The sequence below is a fragment of the Eleutherodactylus coqui genome, chromosome 6 (assembly GCF_035609145.1).
Source record: "Eleutherodactylus coqui strain aEleCoq1 chromosome 6, aEleCoq1.hap1, whole genome shotgun sequence".
NCBI lineage: Eukaryota > Metazoa > Chordata > Amphibia > Anura > Eleutherodactylidae > Eleutherodactylus > Eleutherodactylus coqui.
In genome coordinates, this window is record NC_089842.1 from 185,918,966 (window position 1) to 185,944,706 (window position 25,741).

The 25,741-nt window shown below is 42.4% G+C and overlaps 1 protein-coding gene across 2 annotated transcripts in view; it reads left to right on the forward strand.

The window, feature by feature from the left end:
- Positions 1–25,741, forward strand: part of MIPOL1 (mirror-image polydactyly 1) — a 314,859-nt gene that overhangs the window by 104,073 nt on the left and 185,045 nt on the right. For both annotated transcript variants that reach the window (XM_066608446.1, XM_066608447.1), the window contains 2 exons: positions 3,768–3,873; positions 21,749–21,878. In XM_066608446.1, coding sequence (XP_066464543.1) covers positions 3,768–3,873; positions 21,749–21,878 — 236 coding nt within the window. The remainder of the gene's footprint in view (positions 1–3,767; positions 3,874–21,748; positions 21,879–25,741) is intronic.

A 25,741-nucleotide genomic window follows, 5' to 3' on the forward strand; every position in this document is an offset into this window, starting at 1 on the left:
ATCATTATCTGCAGTGAATGTATTACTAGTTTACTAACTGGAAAACATGTTTGGCTTTATAAAGTCCACCTCCATGTGAGTGACGTCAATGGAGGGTTAAGCGGCCGCTAGTACTCTACATATGGTGGTTTAAGAGTTCTGCGCCTAGTAGTAATATTTTAGCCAATTGCTCGATATATTACCAGTATATACAACAGAGACTGGCTGCCCATAGTATATTGCTTTAACTATATATTGTGCACAGCACGTGATTAGCACAGGTACTATTTTGTGCTATACGACATGTCTGTAATGGCCAAACTATCACTCAGTTAGAAAAACAAGAAAGGTTCCATTCACTGACAGTAGGCAGAGTTGTTCAAAAAGATGTAGAATTAGAACACAAAGTATCTTAGAAAAAAAATGGAATCAATTTTTGTTTCACAAGTCCTAAACCTTACTGCAAACTGGATAAAAATCTCAAAAGGGCGTATTTCTGTGTTAACTAGGGATTTCATGTTGTCGACCAAGACTACTCAATGTTTTTCAATCGCGACCTCACTGAGCAAAACATATTGATGTTTGGGCTCTCTCCATTGCTTGTAGTGCATTATGAAAAAAATGACTACACTTTATGTTCAAAATTGGTCTCCTAAACCTATAAGAACATTAACCCCTTAGTGACGGCCGCATAGTGTTTTTACGTCCTGCAGCTGCAACCTCCCTCCATACATCATGGGTGTCAGCGATTTCTGACACCTGAGGGCAACAGCGCCGACAAGCCTCAGTCGATTGGGGGTGTTAACCCTTTAAATGCCGCTGTCAATTTTAACAGCGACATTTAAATCCCCCGAACAATATTTGGGGGTCCTATACGGCCCCCCCAGCGATGAGATCACAGGGAGCCGTGCCATGCCGAGTTTAATGGCAGCCGGGGGCCTTCTGAAAGGCCCCAGAGCTGTTTTGGCAGTACGCTTGTCAAGCCATACCCATGGGGTGGCCTGATAGGCTGCCTGTCAGATTACAGTATGATGTAATGCTGTGGCATCATACAGCAGGAGTGAGCAAAGCATACTAAAGTAGCATACAGCTACTTTATGGATAAATAAAGGCATTACGATTTTTTAAAAGGGGGAGGAAAAAACAAACACTTGGTCACTAAGGGATTAAAGTAGTTATCTCAAGATAAAAACATTTCTCATCTATCCGGAGAGAGATGTGATTAATGGGTTCCGAACAATGACTAGAAGAGGGGGTCCAAGCGCCACCATCCAGAGGAGTTGGAATGGAGCAGTGGTCACACATTCATACTGCATTCAAAACTTACAGGATTCACAGAGAGAACCACATAACGTACTCAGCTATCTCTTTCAGTCCCATAAACATTGAATGGAGCAGCAGGGGGCAAGTGTGTCTACCACTACCACATTGCATCATTCAAGGGGGAAGGGGGCCTAGGATATATGTTCCTGTGATTGTAGTGTGCCCAGCCTTGGGCCCCCAGAGATCATATATTTATCCCCTATCCTGTGGATTGGTGAAAAATGTTTTGTGTGGGACAACTCCTTGAACAGAACGGTCTTGAAGTGTGCTTTATAAAAGGTGACAGAAGTCCTCCTGTTCCTTCATCATTGGGATCAGTAAGAGTCCCAGAACTCTGACTGCAGTACGAGAAGTAGGTGAAGTAGGGGGTCTACTGAGGAACCACTGATGGGGTAAAGGCACAGGTCACATATTTAAGAACAAATGGGTCAGATGAGTGCTGCCAAGTCAAACATGCCTGGCCTGTCTTTGGCACGAGCTTATGTCGGGCCCCGCTCACTAATCATGAAGTAATAGCATGCTTTAGTCATCTCTCAAACTTTAGCGATCTCTTCAGTTGGAAACACCCCTTTAACGACCTATGCACTTTTTACTTTATTTAAATTTTTTTATACACTATTGTGAATCCAATGAAAATCGGGAGCAGTGAAATATTAATAGCATGCTACTGTAGCTTGGATTTCATTCAGCACTTGGGTTTGGGTTGGCAGTCTCACCAATGTATCTTATGGTCTGACGTCAGCAGCGGGTAGGATTTCTAGTGCTAATCCTTAGATGCATTTAATGCATTTAGCTAAGCTAAGTGTTAACTAAAGTTTTGCGCTGTTAAAAGGAGGATGGAGTAACCATTCCAGGAGCGTTTCCTCCTAAAATAAAACTTGTTATAATGGTTAACCACTAACCAGTCATGTTCAGCTGGTTTTTGGGTAGGTCACCACGTATATTGACATCTGCATTGATAAGCAGAGGTGGGTGTTACAGGGCTCTGAATTATTGTACTGGCAACAATTCAGCAACAAGTATAACTTCTGCAATAAATTGTTAGAATAGAATTTGCAGGATTTTAAGGGGACTGTCTGCTTCAGATTTTTTTTTTTTGTGAGGAGTCCCTGGTGAGGATGACTAGTTTCTCTTCAGCTGATACCTATAGCTGTCAGCACTAAGGGGGTTTTCAGATTTGTAAGGCTGCGGTCACACGGGGCGGAAATCACGTGGAATGTCCACAGCGGGACTGCTTGGAAATTCAGCGAGATTTTCACAGCTTGATGTCCTCTGGGTTTTTGTCGCGGGTTTTCAAACGGCTTATTCCACTGTAGCCAGCTCTTCTCTATAGAGAGGAGAGATGGCTGCAGCGGAAACAACGAGAAAATTGGCATGCCGCGGCTTTTGATTCCGCGTGGCATTTTAATTACAGCATGGCTTGACCGCAGCGTGTGGACGTGATTTTTGCAAATCTTGTCCACTTTACTGCTTTATTCCGGTAAATATAATTGCTGGCGGAATCTCCGTGCAGAAAGCCTGCTGCTGCCGTGCTACTTCTCCAGTGCAACTCCTACACCTCTGGTCTTCTCTTTATTGGATTGCAGCATTCATGTGGCTTGTTTACCCATGGGACCACTGCAGCAAACAGGATGCCAGACAGCGCCGCCATCAGTGATGTCCCATAAACCTGCCTCAAAGCGTCTAGATTAGAAGCCCACATGACAGGTTTACAGGACATCAATGGGTCTTCTGTGATGTCCTGTAAACCGATGCAGGAGCACAGAAACAGCGCTTTGGCGCCACAGTATTCCTTTTTTTCAGCATAGAGTGCTTAAAACTATATAAACAATGTAATCCCTTTAATATGTGGAGGAATCAGGGCTGCAAATGCTCACGTTCCCTGCAGCACCCCTACAGGTGAAATGAAGCATTTGGCTGCTTTCACACCTGAAATTGCAATATCGCAGATTTTTTTTTAACAAAAATGTCAATATGACTTTCTAATGTTAAAAACGCATTGCACAAAAATTGCAAAGCACAAACTTGCTATTTTTGTGCGATACATTTTTAACATTGAAATTAATGGCCTGTCCGTATAATGCATAGGCATGTCGGGTCCTCCAGAGGGAGGCGCTCATTGTAGCTGCTGCGGCTACACATTATTTACTTAGAATCCGTGATTAATAATGGGTTTTCTTGATCAGTTAACCCTTTTAACTCAATGAATCCAACTGAGAGTTTTTTTTTTTAAGGCACAGGCCCGCGCCTCCTTGCATTTACCTAAGAAGCGGCAGTGTAGCATTGGAAGCTGTGCTGCGTCTAAATGCTAAACATTTACTTACATTATAAAATAAATAGTCTGCCGCAGTCGTATTGTTTTCTACTGCGGAGATGTGTGGAGATGGATGTGCAAACACGGAAAAGGTTGCAGAGCCTGTTCCTATTATCATCCATTGATTGCTGGTTTCCCTGTTTATTCGCAGCTCCGAGAAGCTCTGATGAGCAAAGAGAGAGACCTGGAAACACTGAAGTTGGATGTGCAGCTGCTGGAGCAAGCGACGGAGGCCAAGATAGCTGAGAAGTCTGCAGGTGAGTCTGGGCTGGAGCCTTACGTGCACCAATGACGTGGCTCACTTAATGCAAGGTAATATTTGCTCAAGGAGGGGAAAGGAATTATTATTTTTTTCCTGGACTCTCTGTTGGCGGTTTGAAAGTGCTTGTGTGGCTCTGTGCTTAAGATCCCGGTGTTGTTGGTACTAGCGAGAACTCTACCTGCATTCAGCCTGATTTGGGCATTAAGAGTCTTGTTAGCACCATGTCAATCCAATCACAAAGACCTTGTTGGTTTAGTTGAAAGGTCTTGAGCAAACAGAGCCGGAGAAAGGAGGGGAATGTGAAGAAAGCATGCACCGTGGTTCATACGTGTCGCTGTGCTGTGTTGTATGGATTTTAGTACATGAATATGACCACATATGTGTACTGCTGAATATAGACTCAATATAGACAGTTGTATCTAAAGCTCTTTGGGATTGTAAATGTATAACGGAGAGCACAGCAGAATTTATAGGGCTTTGGATGACCGCAGGCTTCCCAGCTAGTATAGGACATCAGCATATATCTCATTTCAGCCAACAGCCTTAGTTGTACGTATTGCAGTCCTCACCTTTTTGGTAAAAGTGACATTTACGTAAAGAGCATGCAATACTTTAAGTAAAATTGTTCACACACCAGTTCACTATAAAAGCATCATAATTAGAGATGAGCGAACCTACTCGTTTCGAGTAATTACTCGATCGAGCACCGTGATTTTCGAGTACTTCCGTACTCGGGTGAAAAGATTCGGGAGGGGGGGGGAGGCGTGGTGGAGCGGGGAACAGGGGGGAGACCTCTCTCTCTCCCTCTCCCCCCCCACTCCCCGCTGCAACCCCCCACTCACCCACGGCGCCCCCCGAATCTTTTCGCCCCGAGTACGGAAGAACTCGAAAATCGCGGTGCTCGGGCGAAAAAGGGGCGTGGCCGAGTACGCTCGCTCATCTCTAATCATAATGTGAAGTTAATATACATCAGAGGATATGTATACTTCTGTAACCTGTTACTTTTTTATTGCTTGAAAGCTTCTACAATAAAAAAAAAAAACCTGGAAAGTTTTCAAATAGTTTTGTTAACTTTTTGTATTCTTCTGCATTCTCCCCCTGACTTTAATATTAGTTCTTTTATTACCACCTTCTCATTATTGTTATATTGTACTATTATTTGTAGTATTATTATGACATTGTTATTGTTCTTCATGTTTTATTGTTCTTATCATTATTTTTCCACAAAGACTCTTTAAGTTTTCGTAGCCTTCTGCATCTCACTACAACATTTAATATTACTATTATGTTTATTACTTCCTCATTATTGGTATCCTAATCTTATTATCATTATTATTACTACCATATTATTATTCTTGTTCTTCCTATTTTTATTGTTCTTATCAATTTTCCTCCACAAAGACTTAAAATGGATTAAAGGCCATACCATGGGTCCCCCATGGTATAAAATAACAAAGCAGCTGATACTCTCTTCTTCCTGGTCATCCCTCACCGCTAACTCTGGGTTTAAGCCGTGCTGTTTGTATACAGTCTGCAGTCAGCTTGTCATGTCCTATGAACCCGCTGCTGCAGCCAATGGCAGTGCTTAAGGGTGATCGCTGAGCGCTGTCATTGGCTGCAGCTTGTTTGGAGATGACTCGGGCTGACTGCAGCCTGTAAAGATCTTGTTAGCAGGGGGCCCCAGAGTCGCTAGTGGGGGACGAGCGGCAGAGGTGAGCATCAAGTGCTTTACTATTTTATACCATGGGGCACTCATTGAGATGCCCTTTGCCTAACTCGGACAACCCCTTTAAAATTGTTAACGTTTTGCCATCTTCTGCATTCTCACTACAACATTTCTTATTATTACCCCATAATTATTATGATTTCACAAAAGAGCTGTACAACATAAGCTCAAGATTACAGCTCAGTAGTTCATCTTCCTAACGCATCTCATACCTGACATACACTGTGGGCAGCACTGGCCAGTCAGAGCAGCATGTAGGGTCTTAGATTACTGATGCATACTAACACATTGCGGCATCTTTGTGCGGCCATCTTTGTTTCTTCAGGACCGAAGGATCGTTTTAAGTTGAGAATTACACTAAATTTGATGATAATGGAGTATTTCAACCAAAATGATGACGCTGTCATCTGAAAAGAAGTCTAACATGCTTAAAATGTTCACCCAATAATTGCTAATACTTCTGTGTGTATAATGCAGTCGGCCATTACATGAATGATTGTTCCATTAAAGAACGTTTTCACAGTGAAAGATCATTCATGCAGTGAGAGATCGCTAGTACGTCGTCCGGTGTCATTGTACACGCATGGCCAGCTTGAACAACTGAAGCAATCCCTATTAAAATGTGACTACAATGTGTATGACTGTGTCAGTGAAATAACTAGGTTACTCAAAAGTTGTTGAACCATCAACCTATTTCTTTAGCACAGTCTAATACAGTTTATCACTTCTATTCTTGTCTATAAACAATAGTGGAACAACATTCTGCCATGATGGTCCTACTTATGAGAACAGCCTTCATCTAGATCAGTGTTTCCCAACTCCAGTCCTCATGGACCCCCAACAGGTAATGTTCTCAGGATTTCCTCAGTATTACACAGGTGATGTAATTATGGTCAGTGCATCAGGTGTTCTTACTATAGGATATCCTGAAAACATGACCTGTTGGGCGTCCCTCAGGACTGGAGTTGGGAAACACTGCTCTAGATGATACCCGTACGGAGCCACATTCTACATGAGACATAGTTATTGTGAAATTCCTAATGTTCTGTCTTTTCAGTCCTGATGATTATAGTATTTTAATCTGCAGATTAGATCTTCCTGAAATGCTTGGCCTGCTGAGCAAATCTGCTGAAGTTTACAGGGCTTCTGTGGATGAGGTGGCTGCACAAATTAGATCATTTTACATCCATCCCATCATATAGACAGGACAATGTGAAGACAAGTGTAGGCCTGTGCTCATGTTAGCTTATGGGCCACTACAGTAGAACACATGCTGGGAATCAGAAATATCTTGAAAGCAGTCCTTGAGATGGTTAGATGTGAATTGCTATATGCCAACCCAGAAGATGTCTAACTTATAGCAATAAAGCACTAACTATTTCTTTAGGTGATTTCCATCTTAAATAAAACCTGTCACATCCTAGAAGCACCATAAACTAAGGTATGATGCTTATATGATCGGGAACATGGGAGTTTGGGGGTGTGCGTTTTATACTCACCCGGCTTCCCGTTCCCTCGCTGTCATCTCTGGAAGTTGCTGACAGACCAAGTGCCAATTTCGAGGGGTGACAGCGACAGTCAACAAAGTACTCTTTGGGACCTGTCCTATAATTACTATAACATGGTATATGATGCTTATAGGATGTGACAGATTCCCTTTAAATGAAAAAACAATCAGCCATGTCCCTGAGATTATTTTAATTTTTGTTGTTTCTTTGTTACATTTGTTACTTTTTCTTTCTTCTGTGTTATCTAAGAGTTAAAGTGTCTTTACAGCTGCTGTAGACATTGTCACCCAGCTTTCTCATTCTCCTAAATGACAGACCCTTGATTTCTCAAGGATCATATGTAATATGCAGGTGACCCTGGAAGCCAATGGTTAATTCCCCTGCAGTGCCACTACAGGGAAAGTGAAGTATTACATGGTGCCATTTGAAATCAGTATAGTTTCACATGTAGGGAAAAAGTAGAAGATAGCGCTTCATTGCTATATAAATAACGTCTGTCAGTTGTGCTTAGTCTGTGTTGTGTGATGAGGCATGAATCTCATACAAGCGTTTATTAGTATCCTCTGTCCAAGATGGCAAGGTGATGATTCCTCCAGATGTCCCCTTCTGCATCCAGTGATAGACAGTGTATCATTGGATAGAAATATAGGACCTCTCAAGGAGCCATTCGAATTCTACCTGTGGAAAAGTAGACTTTTAACTGTGATGCTTCAACTTTGTAGATAAAAGGATTCATGCTAAAGAAGTTCCATAAATGTACAGTTCCTGGGTTATAGGCTGTCCATGTAATGTATGCACCTCCAAAAAGGGAAGACACTCTTAGGTCTAGAATGAGGGGCTGCTTTTATTAACTTAGCATATTCTAATAAGTTATTTAAAAACTTTTTTTCCCTAAAGCACATCCCCTTTAACATTTTTGGTTTGCCCATCCAAAGTGTAATGCCTTCCCATAAAAGGATATTGATGTATGCCTTCCTACGATGGGAGTTGTATGGAGCGGGCCCAGAAACAGAGCCTGCTCCATACACAGCAGGTGCCAGCTGTCTTTGATTTAACTCTGAATGGTGGTCAGGAGCCACGTTTAAATCAAAGACAGAGAGAAATTTTTAAGTTAAGGCTACACGCCATCTTTGGGTGGGACACTTGTCATATGGGCAAAGGTTCTACCACGGCCCTGCTACATCACAACCTAATGTAGGTGAATGCGATCATGTCATGATTAGCGAGTTGCCACAACCCTACAATCGCAAGAAATCTAAACTTGATGATCGCATTCACTTTCATTCAGATGCAATGTAGCCGAGCTATAGTGTAATCCTTGGCCACAAGACATATGTCGTGCCAAAAGCCGCCATGTAAACCTAGCATACATGTGGGAAAAGTATCACTTCTAATATTATGCCATTCAAATTGGTACTGTTTGGTGCTTAGAATATATCTGCAATAATGTCAATTGCCGGGGCATGGGGTTACAATTCAGGACTTCCATGACAAGCCACAATGCGAGGGGTCGCAAGTCACATGTGGCTCCTAAGCATGGGTTAGGGACCGCTGATCTAGAGGATTGCATAGAAAGGATACAGTTGTATTGAAAAGACTAGTTCTATATGGATTGTTGCCTTCTGTATGTAATAAAAACTCTTTACATTCACTGACAGCGAACAAAGATGTTGAAGATAGCAAAGAATTAAAACAATGTTTTTTTTAGAGAGTTGCACGTCTTCACAGATCTATTTGCATAATGCTGGAAAAACCTTTTAGCATCGCTATATGGGATTGTTCCTAATTGTATTAGATGTATTTCAAGTAATTAGATTTTATAACGTATCAACCAGGTATGAAGTTCCATCATTCATCATGGATGGTCTTCATCTGAGTGCTAATTTGATACTTCAGTGGAATATTTCCTGTACCTATACACAATATGCATAGAAAGAGGCAACTAGTGCTAAGATTTTGGGGACACATTGACGTTAACGGTCTTACAAGTTTGTTCACAATGAACAAAGGGAGATTGCTATGCAAATAATAAGTAGAACCCTGAAGCATGTCTAACAGCGTGTGCTGTACTGTGTGCTGCCACCTGCTAATGATATAATAGTGCACCTATATAGTTTACATTTCACTTTAACCCCACTGTCATTTAATTTTGGACATTTTACATATGGCTCTTATGTGGTTATAATTGTGGTCTGCTGACCATGGATGTTTAGAATTGAAAGGCTTTCCAGTAGAGATGAGCGAACGTACTCGTCCGAGCTTGATATTCCTGCGAATATTAGGGTGTTCGGGATGCTCGTTACTCTTAACGAGCACCACGCGGTGTTCGGGTTACTTTCACTTTCCTCTGTGAGACGTTAGCGCGCTTTTCTGGCCAATTGAAAGACAGGGAAGGCATTACAACTTCCCCCTGCAACGTTTAAGCCCTATACCACCCCCCTGCTGTGAGTGGCTGGGGAGATAAGGTGTCACCCGAGTATTGAAATCTGCCCTTCCCGCGGCTCGCTACGGATGTATTCTGACATTAGTTCAGGGAAAGTGGTATCGTGTTGGAGCTACTATAGGGAGAGTGTTAGGTGTATTGTAGGCTTCAAGAACCCCAACGGTCCTTCTAAAGGCCATAAATCGTCTCTATATGCGCTCAGTGGGGCCGGCGGCAGCAGCACCGACCCCATTGAGAACATATAGAAGACAAATCCTTCTTTTCTGCCACAGCTGTAACAGCTGTAGCAGAGAAGAACGATGTTTGCCCATTGAATTCAATGGAACCAGCAATACAGCAGGTTCCACTGAATGCAATGGGCTGCCGGCGATCGCAGGATGAATGGTCGGGAAGGGGTTAAATATATAACCCCTTCCCTACAATTCATCCAGAAATGTGATACACTAAAAATATATACCGGCGTATAAGGCGACGGGGCGTATAAGACGACCCCCCAACTGTCACCTTATACGCCGGCAATACAGTGGAGCAAAGAATAAAAAGCATTACTCACTTCTTCAGACGATCTGCGCCGCTCCTGTAGACTGTCACTCCTTCCTGGTGTTCTGCGGTGCTCCTGCAGGCTGTCGCTCCCTCCTGGTTCCCGGCAGAGCATTGCTTTCTCTACGAAAGGCTTTAAATCCACGCCTCCAGAAACACACGTGCCTTCAGCCAATCACAGCCAATGACAGTGATGTCATTGAATTGCTGTGATTGGCTGTGTTTCTGGAGGCGGGGATTTCAAGCCTTTCATAGAGAAAGCTTTAGTCCGTGGACCAGGAAGGAGTGACAGTCTGCAGGAGCGGCGCAGATCGTCTGAAGAAGTAAGTAATGCTTTTTATTCTTTGCTCCACTGTATTGCCGGCGTATAAGGTGACAGTTGGGGGGTCGTCTTATACGCCCCGTCGCCTTATACGCCGGTATATATTTTTAGTGTATCACATTTCTGGATGAATTGCAGGGAAGGGGTTATATATTTAACCCCTTCCCGACCATTCATCCTGCGATCGCCGGCAGCCCATTGCATTCAGTGGAACCTGCTGTATTGCTGGTTCCATTGAATTCAATGGGCTAACATCGTTCTTCTCTGCTACAGCTGTTACAGCTGTGCCAGAGGAGAACGATCTTTACGCTGACAGTGTGGGGGGGGGGGGGGGGGGGGCGGACACTTTTGCCGCTATTGTGGCTTAATAGTGGGACCTGTGAACTTGAGATGCAGCCCAACATGTAGCCCCTCGCCTGCCCTATCCGTTGCTGTGTCGTTCCCATCACTTTCTTGAATTGCCCAGATTTTCACACATGAAAACCTTAGCGAGCATCGGCGAAATACAAAAATGCTCCGGTCGCCCATTGACTTCAATGGGGTTCGTTACTCGAAACGAACCCTCGAGCATTGCGAAAATTTCGTGCCGAGTAACGAGCACCCGAGCATTTTGGTGTTCGCTCATCTCTAGTTTCCAGTGATGCAGTTTCAGGGTCCCCTGGTGAAAAGCTTGTATCGCCAGGATAGGCTCCATCCTCCTTTTTTCTCTCAAGGGTAATGTAGTGTTACATGGCCAGGCCAATTATATCCAGCCTGGAAGCCTGCTGTTTGTTAAAGAGGCTGAACAGGATTAGAAAATCATGGCTACTTTCTTCCAGAAACAGCGCCACACCTGTTGATGGGTTGTGCATGCTATTGCAGCTGAGCTCAATTACATTTTATGGGTTGAGCCACAGCACTAAGGCCTTATGTCCACGGGGAAATTCGGGCCCGCACGGATTCTCCATGCAGAATCCCGCTGCGGGTCCCTCCTTTCCCGCAGACATGAGGCCACAAAATTAGATATACTCACCTGTCCTGACGCTGCGGATCTCCCCTCCATCGCAGCCAAGACTTCTTTCTTCGGGCCGGCGGATGTGCTCGGCATGCAGGCAGTGTGCCGCGCGCATGCGCTGTGCACACTTTTTTTTTTGAACGCCTGCTTTTCCATGGTCCCGCGGTACAGCATAAATACAGCTGCGGGTTTGTCGTGGGACCAGACGGCTCTGCACTGGAGACCCGCACGCAAATGGCACATGCTGCTGTGGTTTCCCACACGTGCGATTATGCGCGTCAGGGAAAGATGACATCCACAGGTTTTTAATTACCTGCGGGTGTCCAATGCATCCCTATGGGCGCAGATCACACGTGCGGGTCACCCACGCAGATTTTAAAATCCTAATTTGCCTGTGGACATTGGGCCTAAAGGCAACACTGTTTTTGGAAGAAAGTAGTCAAGTTCTTCTAACCATGTAGAATGATTTTAAAGAGACTCACCATTTTTTGTTTCCCTATCTAAGGGCAACAAGGTAGCGACAGGCACTCTGATTACACTGATATGTCTGTTGTGTGCATCTGTGCAGTAGTTTTGGAGAAAATTGCATTTTATCAATAGTAGTACATGCATAGAGGATTACTAGGAGTAGTCCCGGATATTCATGAGTTGCAGGCTAGCTACACCCACTCGCCCTCCAGCCAATGATTGACTGCTATTTGCTTATCACTGTGCATAGAAAGACAGTTGCCAATCATTGGCTGGACAGTGTGGTGGGTGTGGCTAGGCTGCAACTCATGCAGGACTAGTTTTGTGTCTGGCTGCTACTAATAAAATGCAAGTTTCTCCAAAAGTATTGTTCTGATACATACAGCAGATGTATCACTGTAAGCAGTGTAACAGACACAACTTGATGGTGCTTTCATGAAAGGACTGCAAAAGGATGGTGACTGATTCCCTTTAGTGTCTCTTCAGTAATAGAGTGGAGTTCTGAGTTGTGGACCACCCTCTATGATGCCCATAAACCCTCATAGGGTACAGACAAATAGATTACCTCTGTGAAACAATCCCCTTGTAGTAAAAAACAACAGATTATAATTTCCGTGGTACATTATACTACATCATGGACATACTAAGGGAGCTGTTGTATGTTGTGTTTTTTTGTTTTTCTGATGTCTTTGTCATGACTTGGCCGGCTGAGATCCCACGCTGTATCTTCTCTCCGCTTCTTTTATTATTTCTATTATTGTTTTATTTTTGGTTTAGTGCAAAAACCACAAGAATGTAACATTAATCTAATGATTAATCAGGCCCATTACTAACAGAGAAGTGTGAGTACAGGAAAATTATTGTGAAATAAGCTTGCAGTTTTGTGATTCTCTGGTGCCAACTTCCTTATAGGCCCTGTAACAGTGCCAGAGCAGGCGTGGTGCCCACCAACTCAGCATCTCTTATTTCCTATTAAACAGAACCACTTTCGACACACCAAAGATTTGTAAGACATTTTAATGAAGCATGTTGTAGAATGCTAGTATATTGTATTATATTCTGTACCCTATATACACAGATCAAGTCATAATATTAAGACCAATGACAGGTGAAGTGAATAACATTGATTATCTGGTGGCAATAAAATCCAACTTCCCATAGGTGGCAGGGGTGGCATATATTACACTGCAAGTGAATAGTCTGTTCCTGAAGTTGATGCGTTGACAATATGAAAAGTGGCAAGTTTATGGATCTTAGCATCTTTGACAAAGGCCAAATTTAACATCTAGACGACTGGGTCAGAACAGCTGTAGAATGACCGGTCTAGTAGGCGTGTTGGTGGCTACTAACTACTTGTTAATATCTACCAGATGTGTTCCAAGGAAGGACTTAGTAAATAGGTGACATGGTCATTAATATGTGCAAGGAGAAAAGGCTATCCTACCTGGTTGGATCCCACAGAAGAGCAACCGTAGCACAAATTGGTAAAAGGTTACTTATGGCTATGATAGAAAGGCAACAGAACACAATCATAGTTTGCTGTATATTGGGTTGTGTAGCCACAGACTAGTCACAGCGCCCGTTGCTGTCCCATATGCACCACCAGAAGTGCCTGCAATGAGCATGTAGGCATCAGAACTGGACCATGGAGTAATGGCAGAAGGTGGCTTAGTCTGATGAATGACATTTTCTATTACATAGGAATGGCTGGGTGCATGTGCATCGCTTACCCCATGGGGAAGCAAGACATTGGGATTGGAGGAAAACATGCCAGCGGAGGCAATGTGATGCTCTGGACAACCTTGATAGACACCACCTACCTAAACTTTGTTGCAGACCAAGTACAGCCCTTCTTGGTGGCGGTGTCCTCTAATGGCAGTGACCTCTTCCAGCAGGATAATGTGTCCATCCACACTGCAACAACTGTTCAGAAATAGTTTGAGGAGTGTGACAAAAAGTTCATGGTGATGTCTTGGCCTCCATTGATCTCAATGTGATTTGAGCATCTGGGATGTTTTCAGGACATAAAGGATCTGCTGCTAATGTCTGATACCACAGGACACCTCAGAAGTTTGTGAAGCCCGTGCCTCAATAGGCCAAAGTTATTTTGGTGGTACTAGGGGTCCTGCATGTAGTTTTAATGTTATGACTGATCGGTGTATATACAATGGAATCTATATATATAAAATTGAATGTATGCGTGTGTGTCTGTCTGTCTGTTTGTCCTTTACGCGCTACTGCACCATTCATCCGATCGCCATGAAACTTTGGGAAGTTGTTGAGTGCACTCCTGGGAAGATTATAGGCATAGTACAACTATCCTACGACACATGGCGCGCGTGCGAGCGTCGTCGACAGGTACGCCCCCCACGTAGATCGTTTGATTTCTATCATTGCCACTAATTCTCTCACTTCCCGATGTCGTAGAAACATGAAATTTGGCACAGGCATTGATTATGTCATAAGTAGGAAAAGCTTATAGGTCCCAACTCGATTACTCAGTTCTTAGCGTAAAAGAATTTGCGTCCAAATTGTACGTACGGAATCTAATTCTCTCACTTCCCAATGTAATAGAAACTTGAAATTCAACACGAGCATTGATTATGTCATAAATAGGAAAAGTTATTAGGTCCCAACTCGATTATTCAATTCTAAACGCAAAAGAATTAGCGTCCAAATTTTATGTACGGAATCTAATTCTCTCACTTCCCAATGTCGTAGAAACATGAAATTTGGCTTGAGCATTGATTATGTCATAAATAGGAAAAGGTAATCGGTCCCAACTCGATTATTCAATTCTAAGCGCAAAAGAATTAGTGTACAAATTTTACGTACGGAATCTAATTTTCTCCCTTCCCAATGTCATAGAAACGTGAAATTTGGCACGAGCATTGATTATGTCAAAAATAGGAAAAGTTAATGGGTCCCAACTCGATTATTCAATTCTAAGTGTAAAAGAATGAGTGTCCAAATTTTACGTACGGAATCTAATTCTCTCACTTCCTGATGTCATATGTATATATATATATATATATATATATATATAATCGCCATGAAACTTTGGGAAGTTGTTGAGTACACTCCTCCGAAGATTACTGGCATAGTACATCTATCCTACGACAGGTGGCGCGCGTGCGAGCATCGTCGACAGTTATGCCCCCCAGACAAAGATCGTTTGATTTCCATCTTAAGCACAAAAGCAAAAGGCATTACGAGCAACGGGATGCGTGTTCAACTACAAAATGATGCATCCGCTGAACGTTTCGCAAGACAATTACTGGATATTGAGAATGCTGAGGTAAAATGAAAGCTGTGCTGTGATTGGTTGCTATTTCTCATACTGCTGAGGTAACATGAAAGCTGTGCTGTGATTGGTTGCTATATATTATACTGCTGAGGCAACATGAAACCTGTGCTGTGATTGGTTGCTATATATTATACCGCTGAGGTAACATGAAAGCTGTGCTGTGATTGGTTGCTATATATTATACTGCTGAGGTAACATGAAAGCTGCTGTGCTGTGATTGGTTGTTATATATTATACCGCTGAGGTAACTTGAAAGCTGCGCTGTGATTGGTTGTTATCTAGATACATAAAAACGAATGTATGTATGTATGTCTGTCTTCGCAGCAACGCGCGACGGGTAAGCTAGTTATATATATTTTTAAATTATACCTGATAATTTGTCCACAAGGTGGCGCTCTTTTATTTCTAGATGTTTGGATGATGTTCAGTATAAAGTTGGATTTGGGGCGAAATCAATTACAGTTCTATATTTTGATCAAATACACAATGTGAGAAACTTGCTAAGCCAATATTTTTTCTACGCCGAGCTTAGTATAATCTCCCCTGAGTTTAATACATGAAGAGGCGCATCCACGACTCTGCCGTCCACCTTGATAAAAAAATGTGTGCCTGGTCCCGACTAGGTGTACATCTCTGGTATAATTTACGCAGTTTCTGCCATAAATTAAATATACATCTGTTGGCATGGGTGGCCACCCCCTCCTGACAAGCCACACCCTATTTCCTGTCTTTGTCACCCTTGGTAACCAATCACAGTGCGGCTTTCATTTCTTATACCACTGAGGTAAAATGAAAGTTGTGCTATGATTGGTTGTTATGGGCAAGAAAATCAGATTCTCTTTTAGACAGCTCTCATGAGTCTGTGATGTGGATGTCAGAAACAGGCTACTTTTCCATGGCCCACCCTGTATTTCGTGTCAGCTTATTAGTTTTGTGTGTTTTTTATTTTTTTTGTACTGTTTTCATGTATTGGATAAAGATGCCCCTGTTGATTGTTTGATATGAAATACCTGCATCCTTTAAAAAAAAAAATTAAAGCTGTTTTACAGCAGCTGGGGCACTGTTCTGTAGAATTAATGCTGCAGATGCTGAAGAACTTCTTTTCTTAATGAGAAGGAATACTGCATGTCACTCATTTAATGGTTGAAAAAAGAGAACTTCCTGCAAAAGTGGTCTGGTATAGAGAGGATTATAGGTAGGAAGGGAGCAGCCTGGGGACATACGGGACCTCCATCCACTACTCTCACTGATGGCATTTGGTGATCCCATGCAGCTAAGAAGAATGGCCATATGGCAATGGAAATTCGTGACTCTCTTTTTTAAAGTCTAAGCAACTCTCATAGACTTCAGTGCGCCTGCCGTGCGCAAAACGTACATTAAAATGTACGATACATACGTAAAACAGCCTCCTACATTGTGGAATTATGTTGCGCTGAGTCGCGCACAAAAATGCATATGCCTGTGTAAAGGAACCCTTAGTACTTTATCATGGTGGTAGACATGAAGAGGTGTTAGATGGATTTCCCATCTTTCTTTTGTCTGCATCCTTTGGGATTTCAATAAGATGAATATGTATATATTTTTCTATACATTGATATGCAGTGTGTTCTTTATAGTCCAGCACTTTATTGTGGTTGGTGGGTCTGTGTAATATAAACAGGAAAAGGAATGACTTTGTATCATCAAGTATATAAAGGTACATAGTATAACTAGAGGGGTCATGTAACTATATGTGAGAGCTAAATAGTGATCAAGGGGGCAGATATTTTTATGCACTTATTAACAAAACTCTTGTTGAAGACCACTGCAGTCACCCTCTAGCTAGACTGATAACAGGGAACAATAGCTAGTGTTCTACAGCAAAGTCTGGTTTAGATTTTTCAATGTCCCATCTATGTTCACTTCCCAACAAGCCCCTTGTTTTATATACTGTACTGTATAGGTTGCCTGGTTCTGCATTGATTTCCTTCTTTTGTTCTTTTCTCCTTCTCACTCTCTCCCTTCTTCGCTTACATTCCTTATTTCTCTTCCTACCACTCAGGATTCTGTGTAGGATTAACCCCATAAGGATGAGGAATGAAGATTATGAGGCACACAAGAAGCTCTTTGGAATATTAATCAGTTTAGAGCGTTTAATTCTGTTTGACTTTTGCAGACACATTTCTTATTAACCTTCTCTACAAAGCCAATCTTACACCGATCAGAAAGAGAGGATAAAACCCGTTTCTCTTGTAATTAAAAAAGAAAATACAGACTTTAAGGTGCCCAAATAATTTCTCCCTGATTTAATGAAATTAAGTGAGCAGTGCGCTTTAAGAGCGGTACATGTATCCATACGTATTGGGAAACAGTAACGTCATGTTTGCTTTCGGATCAGGGTTTTCATCTCCTTTTTCTAAAAAGTAAAAAAACAGAATATTCTTCGGTTTAGTAATGGGATATCATATGCAGCTATACAGTCTATTCTGGATTGAAAATGCAAGACATAAATCAGTACAGACTCCGCAGCTCAGAAGCTTCTATGATTTTTATATATGCAGAAAAAGAACAATAATAAAACAAATATATATATATATATATATATATATACTCTGCAATTTTTTAGGCTGGATTGAAAGTTAAAGGGGTATTCCGGACGATAATCTTTTTTGGTACTGATGACCACAGGATAGGTCATCAGTAGTTGATTGGCTAGGGTCTGCCGCTCGAGACCCCAAGCGATCACCTAATCTCAGCCCCTGCATTAATGTAGTAGAGCCGAAAGTCTAATAGAAGCGTTTGCTCATATTAAAATCAATAAGCATCTATACCTTCTATGGCACCTCTGGCTCAATGCAAACAGAGCCATCAACACCCGGCCCACCTCAGTGAGTGCAGGGGCTGAGATCAGGTGATCGCCATAGTGTTCGGAGCACAAGACCCTGGCCAATTAACTACTGATGATCAATCCTGGGGACAATTCTTTACTAAAAGCAGTTAAATGCCCAGATTCCCCCTTTAAAGTTATTTATAATACATACAAATAAAGCTAAAAGGAGTTGTACAGGAATGCCACAAAACGGTTAACACCAGTTCAACTTTTGAAATCCCTTGCTAGGACAGGAGTATGCATGTGCAGACTAGATGGTGCATGGCCGTGCAGGGGGGTGGAGTCTATTGCCACAGTGTTGAGAATAGTGTAAAGTTAAGCTCCGCCCCATGGCCTCGGCTCCATCCCCTTCCCCTTTTGGTCTGCACATGGTTTCTTCTATCCTAAGATTGGTTTCAAAAGGTTGCATAGACAGCAGCTATTTTGTGGCATTCCTTGACAACACCTTGAGTAACAAAAAGTTAAACAGGCGTTTAGTACACTTTGGGGGTAGATTTATTAACCCTTTCCAATCCAATTTGTATTCTGGTTTTCCTAGGGAGCTTACTCTTTTTCTGCTGTTATACAATGGCGCTATATGCTGGCTAAAGCCAGTACTGCATGAAGTGACACATTGGATAGGATCTGACAGCAGAGAGGCTGGCAATATACAGTAAGAGAACCCCGACAGATGTCTTCCAACTTCGGAGCTGTACAGCCTTAAATCATAATGTCATCAGACAATGGACTGGAAAGGGTTAATTTAGGCAGTGCAAACTTGGACTAGGGAGGATTTATCACAGTGGCACTGTTTGAATGATAAATGTGGCGTATCCTCAGACTGTCTAGTCTAACTTTGTATCTCTTACTAGTTGAAGTGGTTTGCACCAAAAGTTATGCTAAACTTTTTGTTGCGTTCAGGCCACTCCCCCTTATCCACAAAGCCATATCCGATTGAAAAAAGTGTCTAAAATGCATCATAAACCTGGTGCAAAGTATGCTGGACACTTTTTTTGACACCATTTGCATCAGGAAACTGTTGAAGTCTCCCTAGTATCTTCTTTGTGTTTCAATTCCTTTAGTATTTTCAAAATCTTTGCTTGCTGCCAGTAGGTCAAAATATTCTTGTCTTCCAGATGATGAAAACTGGTACAGATCTAATATCTCTCATGGTTTAGGTTTTGCTACAGTGTATGCAGTATAGGCAGTCTTCTGCAAGCTTAGAAAGAATCCGTCACCTCCCAATAGCACTTTAAACTAAGTTATAGTGAGGTGAAAGGAACCAGATCACATGAGTAGTGCTGGCCAATCACAGAGATGATATAGTGCATTGGTAGTCCTAACACTACCAATGCATTACAGGTGATTACATAGTCTAAAGATGCTGGGAGCTTCCTAGTGGAAAGGAAGCAAGGGCGAGAAAATCAAGTACAAGTAATATACCCCCTCTACCCTCAGATCCTGAATTTGTTCCAAAACCCGAGGGTCACTTTAATGATTCCTCTGAGGAAGGGAGGGAATTGATTTGGGGTTGGTTTGTCAAGATGGCTGTTATTAACATGGGTACCTTGCTGATATTGAATCACATAATGGTGACTCAGGGAATAATATGACCAATTATTCAATTATTGATTTTAGTCTCTCATTGGCTGCAGTGGTCATGTGATTTCCTGTGACATCATCTGTCACATCAAATTCCGGGACCACAACGAGCTGCAGTGCTGCATTCTGGTGTCCACGGAGGGGAGAGTATCTTTTTGTTTAATATTTTCCCCCAAGGTTGCCTATTGAAAAGGGGTTGTCTAGTAACCGGACATACCCTTTAAATTTAATTGCAACCCATTAAAGAGGTTTTCTGAGATTTTTGTTTTCCATAAAATCCTGCTCCGACTGCCATAAAATAATAAATAGGCTTATCTCCCCCTCCCTGCTGTGTCCGCGCCGCCGCTCGGTGCTGCTCCCAGTATTTGTATAAGCGCTCCATTACTGAGCTTTGCCATTAGCTGCAGCACCTGTGACGTCCTATAAAACAGGCCAGGGAAGTCAGTAAACGTGACGTCAGAAGGGAGACCCACAGTATAATTTTATGTCAGGAGTAGCTGCCATGTCGGAAAACCACTTTAAAGTACAGTGCAACAATATGACAACAAAAACGTTTTTGCCCCCTGGCTCTACAGAGTGCCATGGTCCGCTCATTTTGGAAATCTATGGTGGTGCAAGCCCAGAGACTCCTTCCCTGCCCTCTTCTGATATGTCACTGGTGATTTTAGGTGATCAGTGATATTTTTCTGCCCTACATGCCAGTAAGGGTCTTTTTAGAAGAGCTAATGATCATTTGAATGAGCGAGTGACGTCATCGGTAACCCGTTGGCTCTCATGCAGCCCGTTTAGGCAGGTAGGTACATCATCGGCTCATTGAAACGAGAGTCGCTCAGTCTTTCACATTGGCCGTATAAGTGAATAAGAAGAACGGAACGAGCTATTTAAACCTAGTGGTGAGTGAACGAGCCAACAATTATCTTTATGCCTGCATAAGATGAACAGCTATAACGAAAAGTGAAGGACTGTCACTTGCCGTTCAACCTTGGCCCACGTTTAGCCCTAAGATTATCGTTCTCTTTCACTTGCTTGAAGGATAATCGTTCTGTCTAAAAGCACCTTTAAAAAGACGACCGCCTGCCTGTTTACACTGAGCAAGAACTCGCTGACTAGTCGCTTTGTATCAGCGAGCAGAAACAAAGCGTCTAGTGACTACTGAGTGATTTCTCACCTAGTATCCCATTGGGTCCCACGTTTATGCGGGATGACTGATTTGAGTTGTTTTTCGCCTGGTAGTCGTCCCGTTGTAAAGCCAGCCTTAGTTTGGTAACCCTGTGATCAGTACATCCAGGGAGCACAGATGGATAAGTACACACACAATTAGTTTACACTTTCCCTTCTTACTCCCTCCCTACTGCACTTACAACATTTACTTTTTACTTACATTATATAACAATTAGGTCCCTAAACAAAGTCCTAGTATTTGCCAAAAAAATAAATAAATGTTGGAGAGAGCGTCTCATTTGACTAAGAATTACCGGATATTTGATAAGCTTGTTTAAAAATGGAAGTATCCAAATATAATGGTAAACATCTCCTCTTCCACATGGACTGAGGGAGGATTTTCCTCGCTGGCTTACACAGCGGGTGATAATATTTGTGAATGTAATGTAACTGCTCTGAACCTTCACTGTGCAAATATTGAAATCTATTGCAAGTCAAAGAAAGGGAAAGAAATCTGGGATGATGCAGTTCTATTTGCACTGTCCTAATTAGCTTGATTGTGTTTAGTTGCATTGCTTTGTGTACAGGGTGCTGGTTTAACCCTTAGTTTACCATAACACTGTTATTTTTGTAACAGATCCCTGACTGTGGTTCTCAAGACAAATATTTCAAGTCGCGTTGGAGTTTAGTGCAAATGATGTGTAAAGTGACTGTTCTTTCTACTTGCTCATGTAAATTGAATGATCACTCATTAGTATATGTTTGTAATTTCAGCATTCCAGAGTTGATTCTTTACTGTTATGTTACCTGTATTAAGTTGACAACTGGATGACTAATAGTTTAAGCAGTTGTAATAAGTTTTGTTAAAAAAGTTTATAACTTTTTGGCATTGCATTTGTTAGGAAATTTGTGACATTGCAGCAATAACATAATAACATTGTTTTGTTACAGCACTAGTGAGAGAAGTGTACGGTGCACAGCGTGAAAGAGACGAAGCCATTATGGCGCGGCTTAGATTGGCTAACGAGGAGAGGGATGAAGCTCTTCTTCGTGTCCAGCAACTACAGCAGTACATCAGAGAGTAAGTTCAGTGGTTGATGGCTGTTTTTGTGTTGGCATATGTAGGACCTCTATTTTCTTCTCTTCCCACTACCTGTATGGAGGGCAAGAAACCATCATAGTACCAACATTTCTAGTTGTTTCTCTTTTTAATGCTCCTGTTCAGTGTATTCTGCAATCTGTGACACTTTAGGGTAGAATAAGAGTAAGATTTCCCAAGTTTATTCTCTGGGTTAACTATGGCTAAGGGCTAAAGTAAGGCTCTATTGACATCTGGTGAGCCTCCGTCATAGATTCAATGAAATTCAATTCAATTTTAGAAAAATTGCATTACATGTTTCAATGACTCTACGGTGGAAACTGATAGGTAAGTCAATGAGATCCATTGGGTGGTGTTGGTGGTCTTCATGCAACAAATCCAGCACAGCCGCTGGAAACCACAACACAGATATGAAAAGAGCCATGCAGATCAAGCTTACAAGAGTTAGCAACTTCTCTGTAGAAACAGAAAAGCTTTTGTAATCAGGTGATCTTGATCATCACCTGGAAAAGTGATTGGTACCAAAAGTGAAGTCTACAGTTACACAGAAAGTTGGCAACTATTGGAGGCAGTGGTTCTGATTTGTGAGTTCATGATTTAGAAGTGTAATTGGCTACTAGGAGCAAAAAAGAGACCAATGAAACAAGCAAGGGGCAGGACAAAATTACAACATTCTGACAGTCAGAACAGAGGTCAAAAGCCAATAAAAATAACCAAACTGATAAATGCAATATATTCTATATTCGACTATAACAGAACATATATATTAATAATAATAATAATAATAAAATGGAGGGTGAGATGTATTCTCATTAGCAGGGTGAGTAGCACCTGACTTTCAAGACCTGCATGGTGGTATATCATGACAATTTGTCACCCTCTTATACACTGAATAATCATTGTATTAAGAACAGCTAGTGGGTGATATCTCATGATCAGTAAGGCACTACCACATGATGGCTGCATCACGATCTGCTATCATTGCTGACCTCTCCTCTGTGCAGCAGAAGGCAACATTTGGCAGTCATGGGTAAAGATTGTGACTTGAATGACTTTGACCATGGACTAAATGTTGGTACCCAAAGATATCAAAAGTGTGCCAAAACTGGTTGAACCCTGGACAGACATCTGACAGAAGATCACACAGTGGCAGGCAACGTGTGGTTAATCCTGTAGTTTAGCGTTGGCATCTGGCATCTCAACAACGACATGTCACAGTGGACCAAGTGAGCCAGCGGGCTAACAGTGGGGAAGTTAGACAAATTTCCACAATGACCATGCAACATACCTTACATCAACTTGGGTCCAATAGCTGGAGACTGACAAGGATGCCCCTGACGAACCCACGTCATCGCCAACAAATCCTTGCATGGACCCAGGAGAGATGTCAGTGGATGTTGGACACATGGCAGAAGGTCATCTGAAGTGGCAAGTACTGTTTCCTGCTGAACCATACAGATGGCTGGATCCGCATCTGGTATGTACAGCATGAAGTAGTTTCCCATGAGTGAACCATTGGGGCTCAACAAGCCGGTGGTGGCAGTTGTCACAGCGGAAGGAGCATTTTCCTGGCATGGCCTAGAACTGTTGGGCATCATACTACAATCATTGAATGGTGAATGTTACAAGGAGCTTTTTATGTGACTATGATATCTTTTTCTCTTTAAATGACTTACTTTTGTTGCTTAGGCATCAGGGTACCCAGAGCTTTTTTTCATACTTGTAGGTCTATAAAAGCATATGGAAATATTGACATGAACCTACAGAGATGCCCTAGACAGACTAAAAAATAGACACATTTACTAGCACTGCCGCTGTCAGATAAGCATATATATGTTAGCTATTACAGTCCAGGAGACCAAGAAAATAGCACTCCAAAAAATAACATGACAGCATTAATACAGCAGATAGCAGTGTGCTGTATATCGACTGTTACTGTATCGCTATAGGAGACTGACAGTCCAAAACTTTTGTAGAGTATTGGCAGCCCAGAAAATCCATTCACTGTTAAAATATTTACTGTAGGTTATACTCGCATTGCTCATCATTTCAGATTTAGCAAAATCTAAATTTTACATCTATGTGTAGTACTTGAGCTCATACCCTTGAATGAAAGATCAAAAGTAATAAAAAAATATTATATCAGCAAATTCAATGGCAGTAACAACACTAGGCCTTCATAGCACGTGATGTGGAAACAACTGCAGGGGCTGACATACTTCCACTCCCTCTATTTTGCACTCACTGCAAAATGGAGCATAAATCTTACCCCTACACAGTCCTACGCTCCCTCCCAAAAATACTCACTGTCACCACTAAGGCCTCATGTCCACTAGCTAAATGGAATTGCAGATTCCGCAGCGGATTTTGCCCATAGGGAATCATTGGCCATAGGCGGGCCATTAAATTGATTTTTGCACCCGCGGATGGCATTTTAAAAGAATTGCGTTTTTCACGCGCGGGAGAAAAAACGCGGCATGCTCCATTTTGCCGCAGATCGGCAACATTGCTATCACATTGATAGCAATGTGTGCGGATATCTGCATTCAAAAAAAATACCATTTATAGCAAATCCGCGTGGAATCCGCGGTGGAAATGCCTGGCAGATTCTGCTCGGATTGTATTTTTCAATAGGACATGAGGCCTTACCCCTTTACCGAAAGGTAAGTCAGCCGCCTAAACTTTGGTAATGTACAAAAGTACAGGCACTCACTATACTTCAGCAGCCAAAATTACACTTTGATCTGAGTCCATAGGGTTTTTTTTTATGGAGCAACAAGGACTAAACTTAATAAAAGTTCAGACTTTATTACAAAAAGTAAAAGTACAAAAAAACAATATAAAAAAGGAGACACAGTACATACAAAACAGTTACAAAAATTGTAAGAATAAAAAGTAGGATACCAGACCTTACAGATTAGATCAGTTAAAAATGTGGGTGCTAGCAGACAAGATGGGGTGTGGGCAGTTCGTGTAGTTGGTACATTCTCCTGGAGTCCTGATCAAGGGGGTTTTGCATCCCTGGGGTCTTAAGGGCTCACCCAGCCACACCTTGTGACATCAGAGGGTGGTATTTCGATTGAAACTTCAAGATGAACATACAATTCAATATTTTGGCTATATCTACCCATAGGGGACTGCCTTATTTCATACCATCATTCTGTCTATCTATAGACTCCAAACATGACATTGGAGAAATTATTAATTCAATTGATATCAGTTTCAGCCTGACCGAAAAGCAGCACATGTCTGGTCTGTGCGGCTGCTCCTCCTGGTGTGGCTGGGACCCGGGCTGGTGGCTCTGTCCAGGGTTCACCAGCTCCCGCGGTTGGTTGCGGCGGCAGCCGGCGTCCTGTCTCGCGTCTTGCGCAGGCATGCTGGTTGGCTGTGCGGTGCTCGGGCGAGTGCGCGCCATTGGAGGGGAAGTGCTTTTATGACTTCCTCTAGGCATCAGGTGACTTATTCCTGCCCCTCTGGGTGGGGTGGGTCTGCATTTGAACCCTTCTGGCCCAGACTTCTGGGTCAGTGCTTGTTTTGACTCAGTCCTGACTACACCCGCATTCTGTGACCTGACTTTTATTCTTAGACCTCAGCTTGTTTTTTTGGACCTTACTTTTGCCTTACCCTCCTGTACCTAGCTCATGACCTTTTGGTTTTGACCCGGCTACCTTCCTGACTATTCTCTGGTTTGCGTCCTGTTCCTCGCTCATGACCTTTTTGGTTTTGACCCGGCTAGCTTCCTGACAATTCTTTGTTTTGCGTCTCCCTGTCCTCATCGTCACACGGTTCCCACCTGTTTGGTTCCCTGTCCCTTCGTCTTTGGAACCCTGACACTAGTGCAGCGC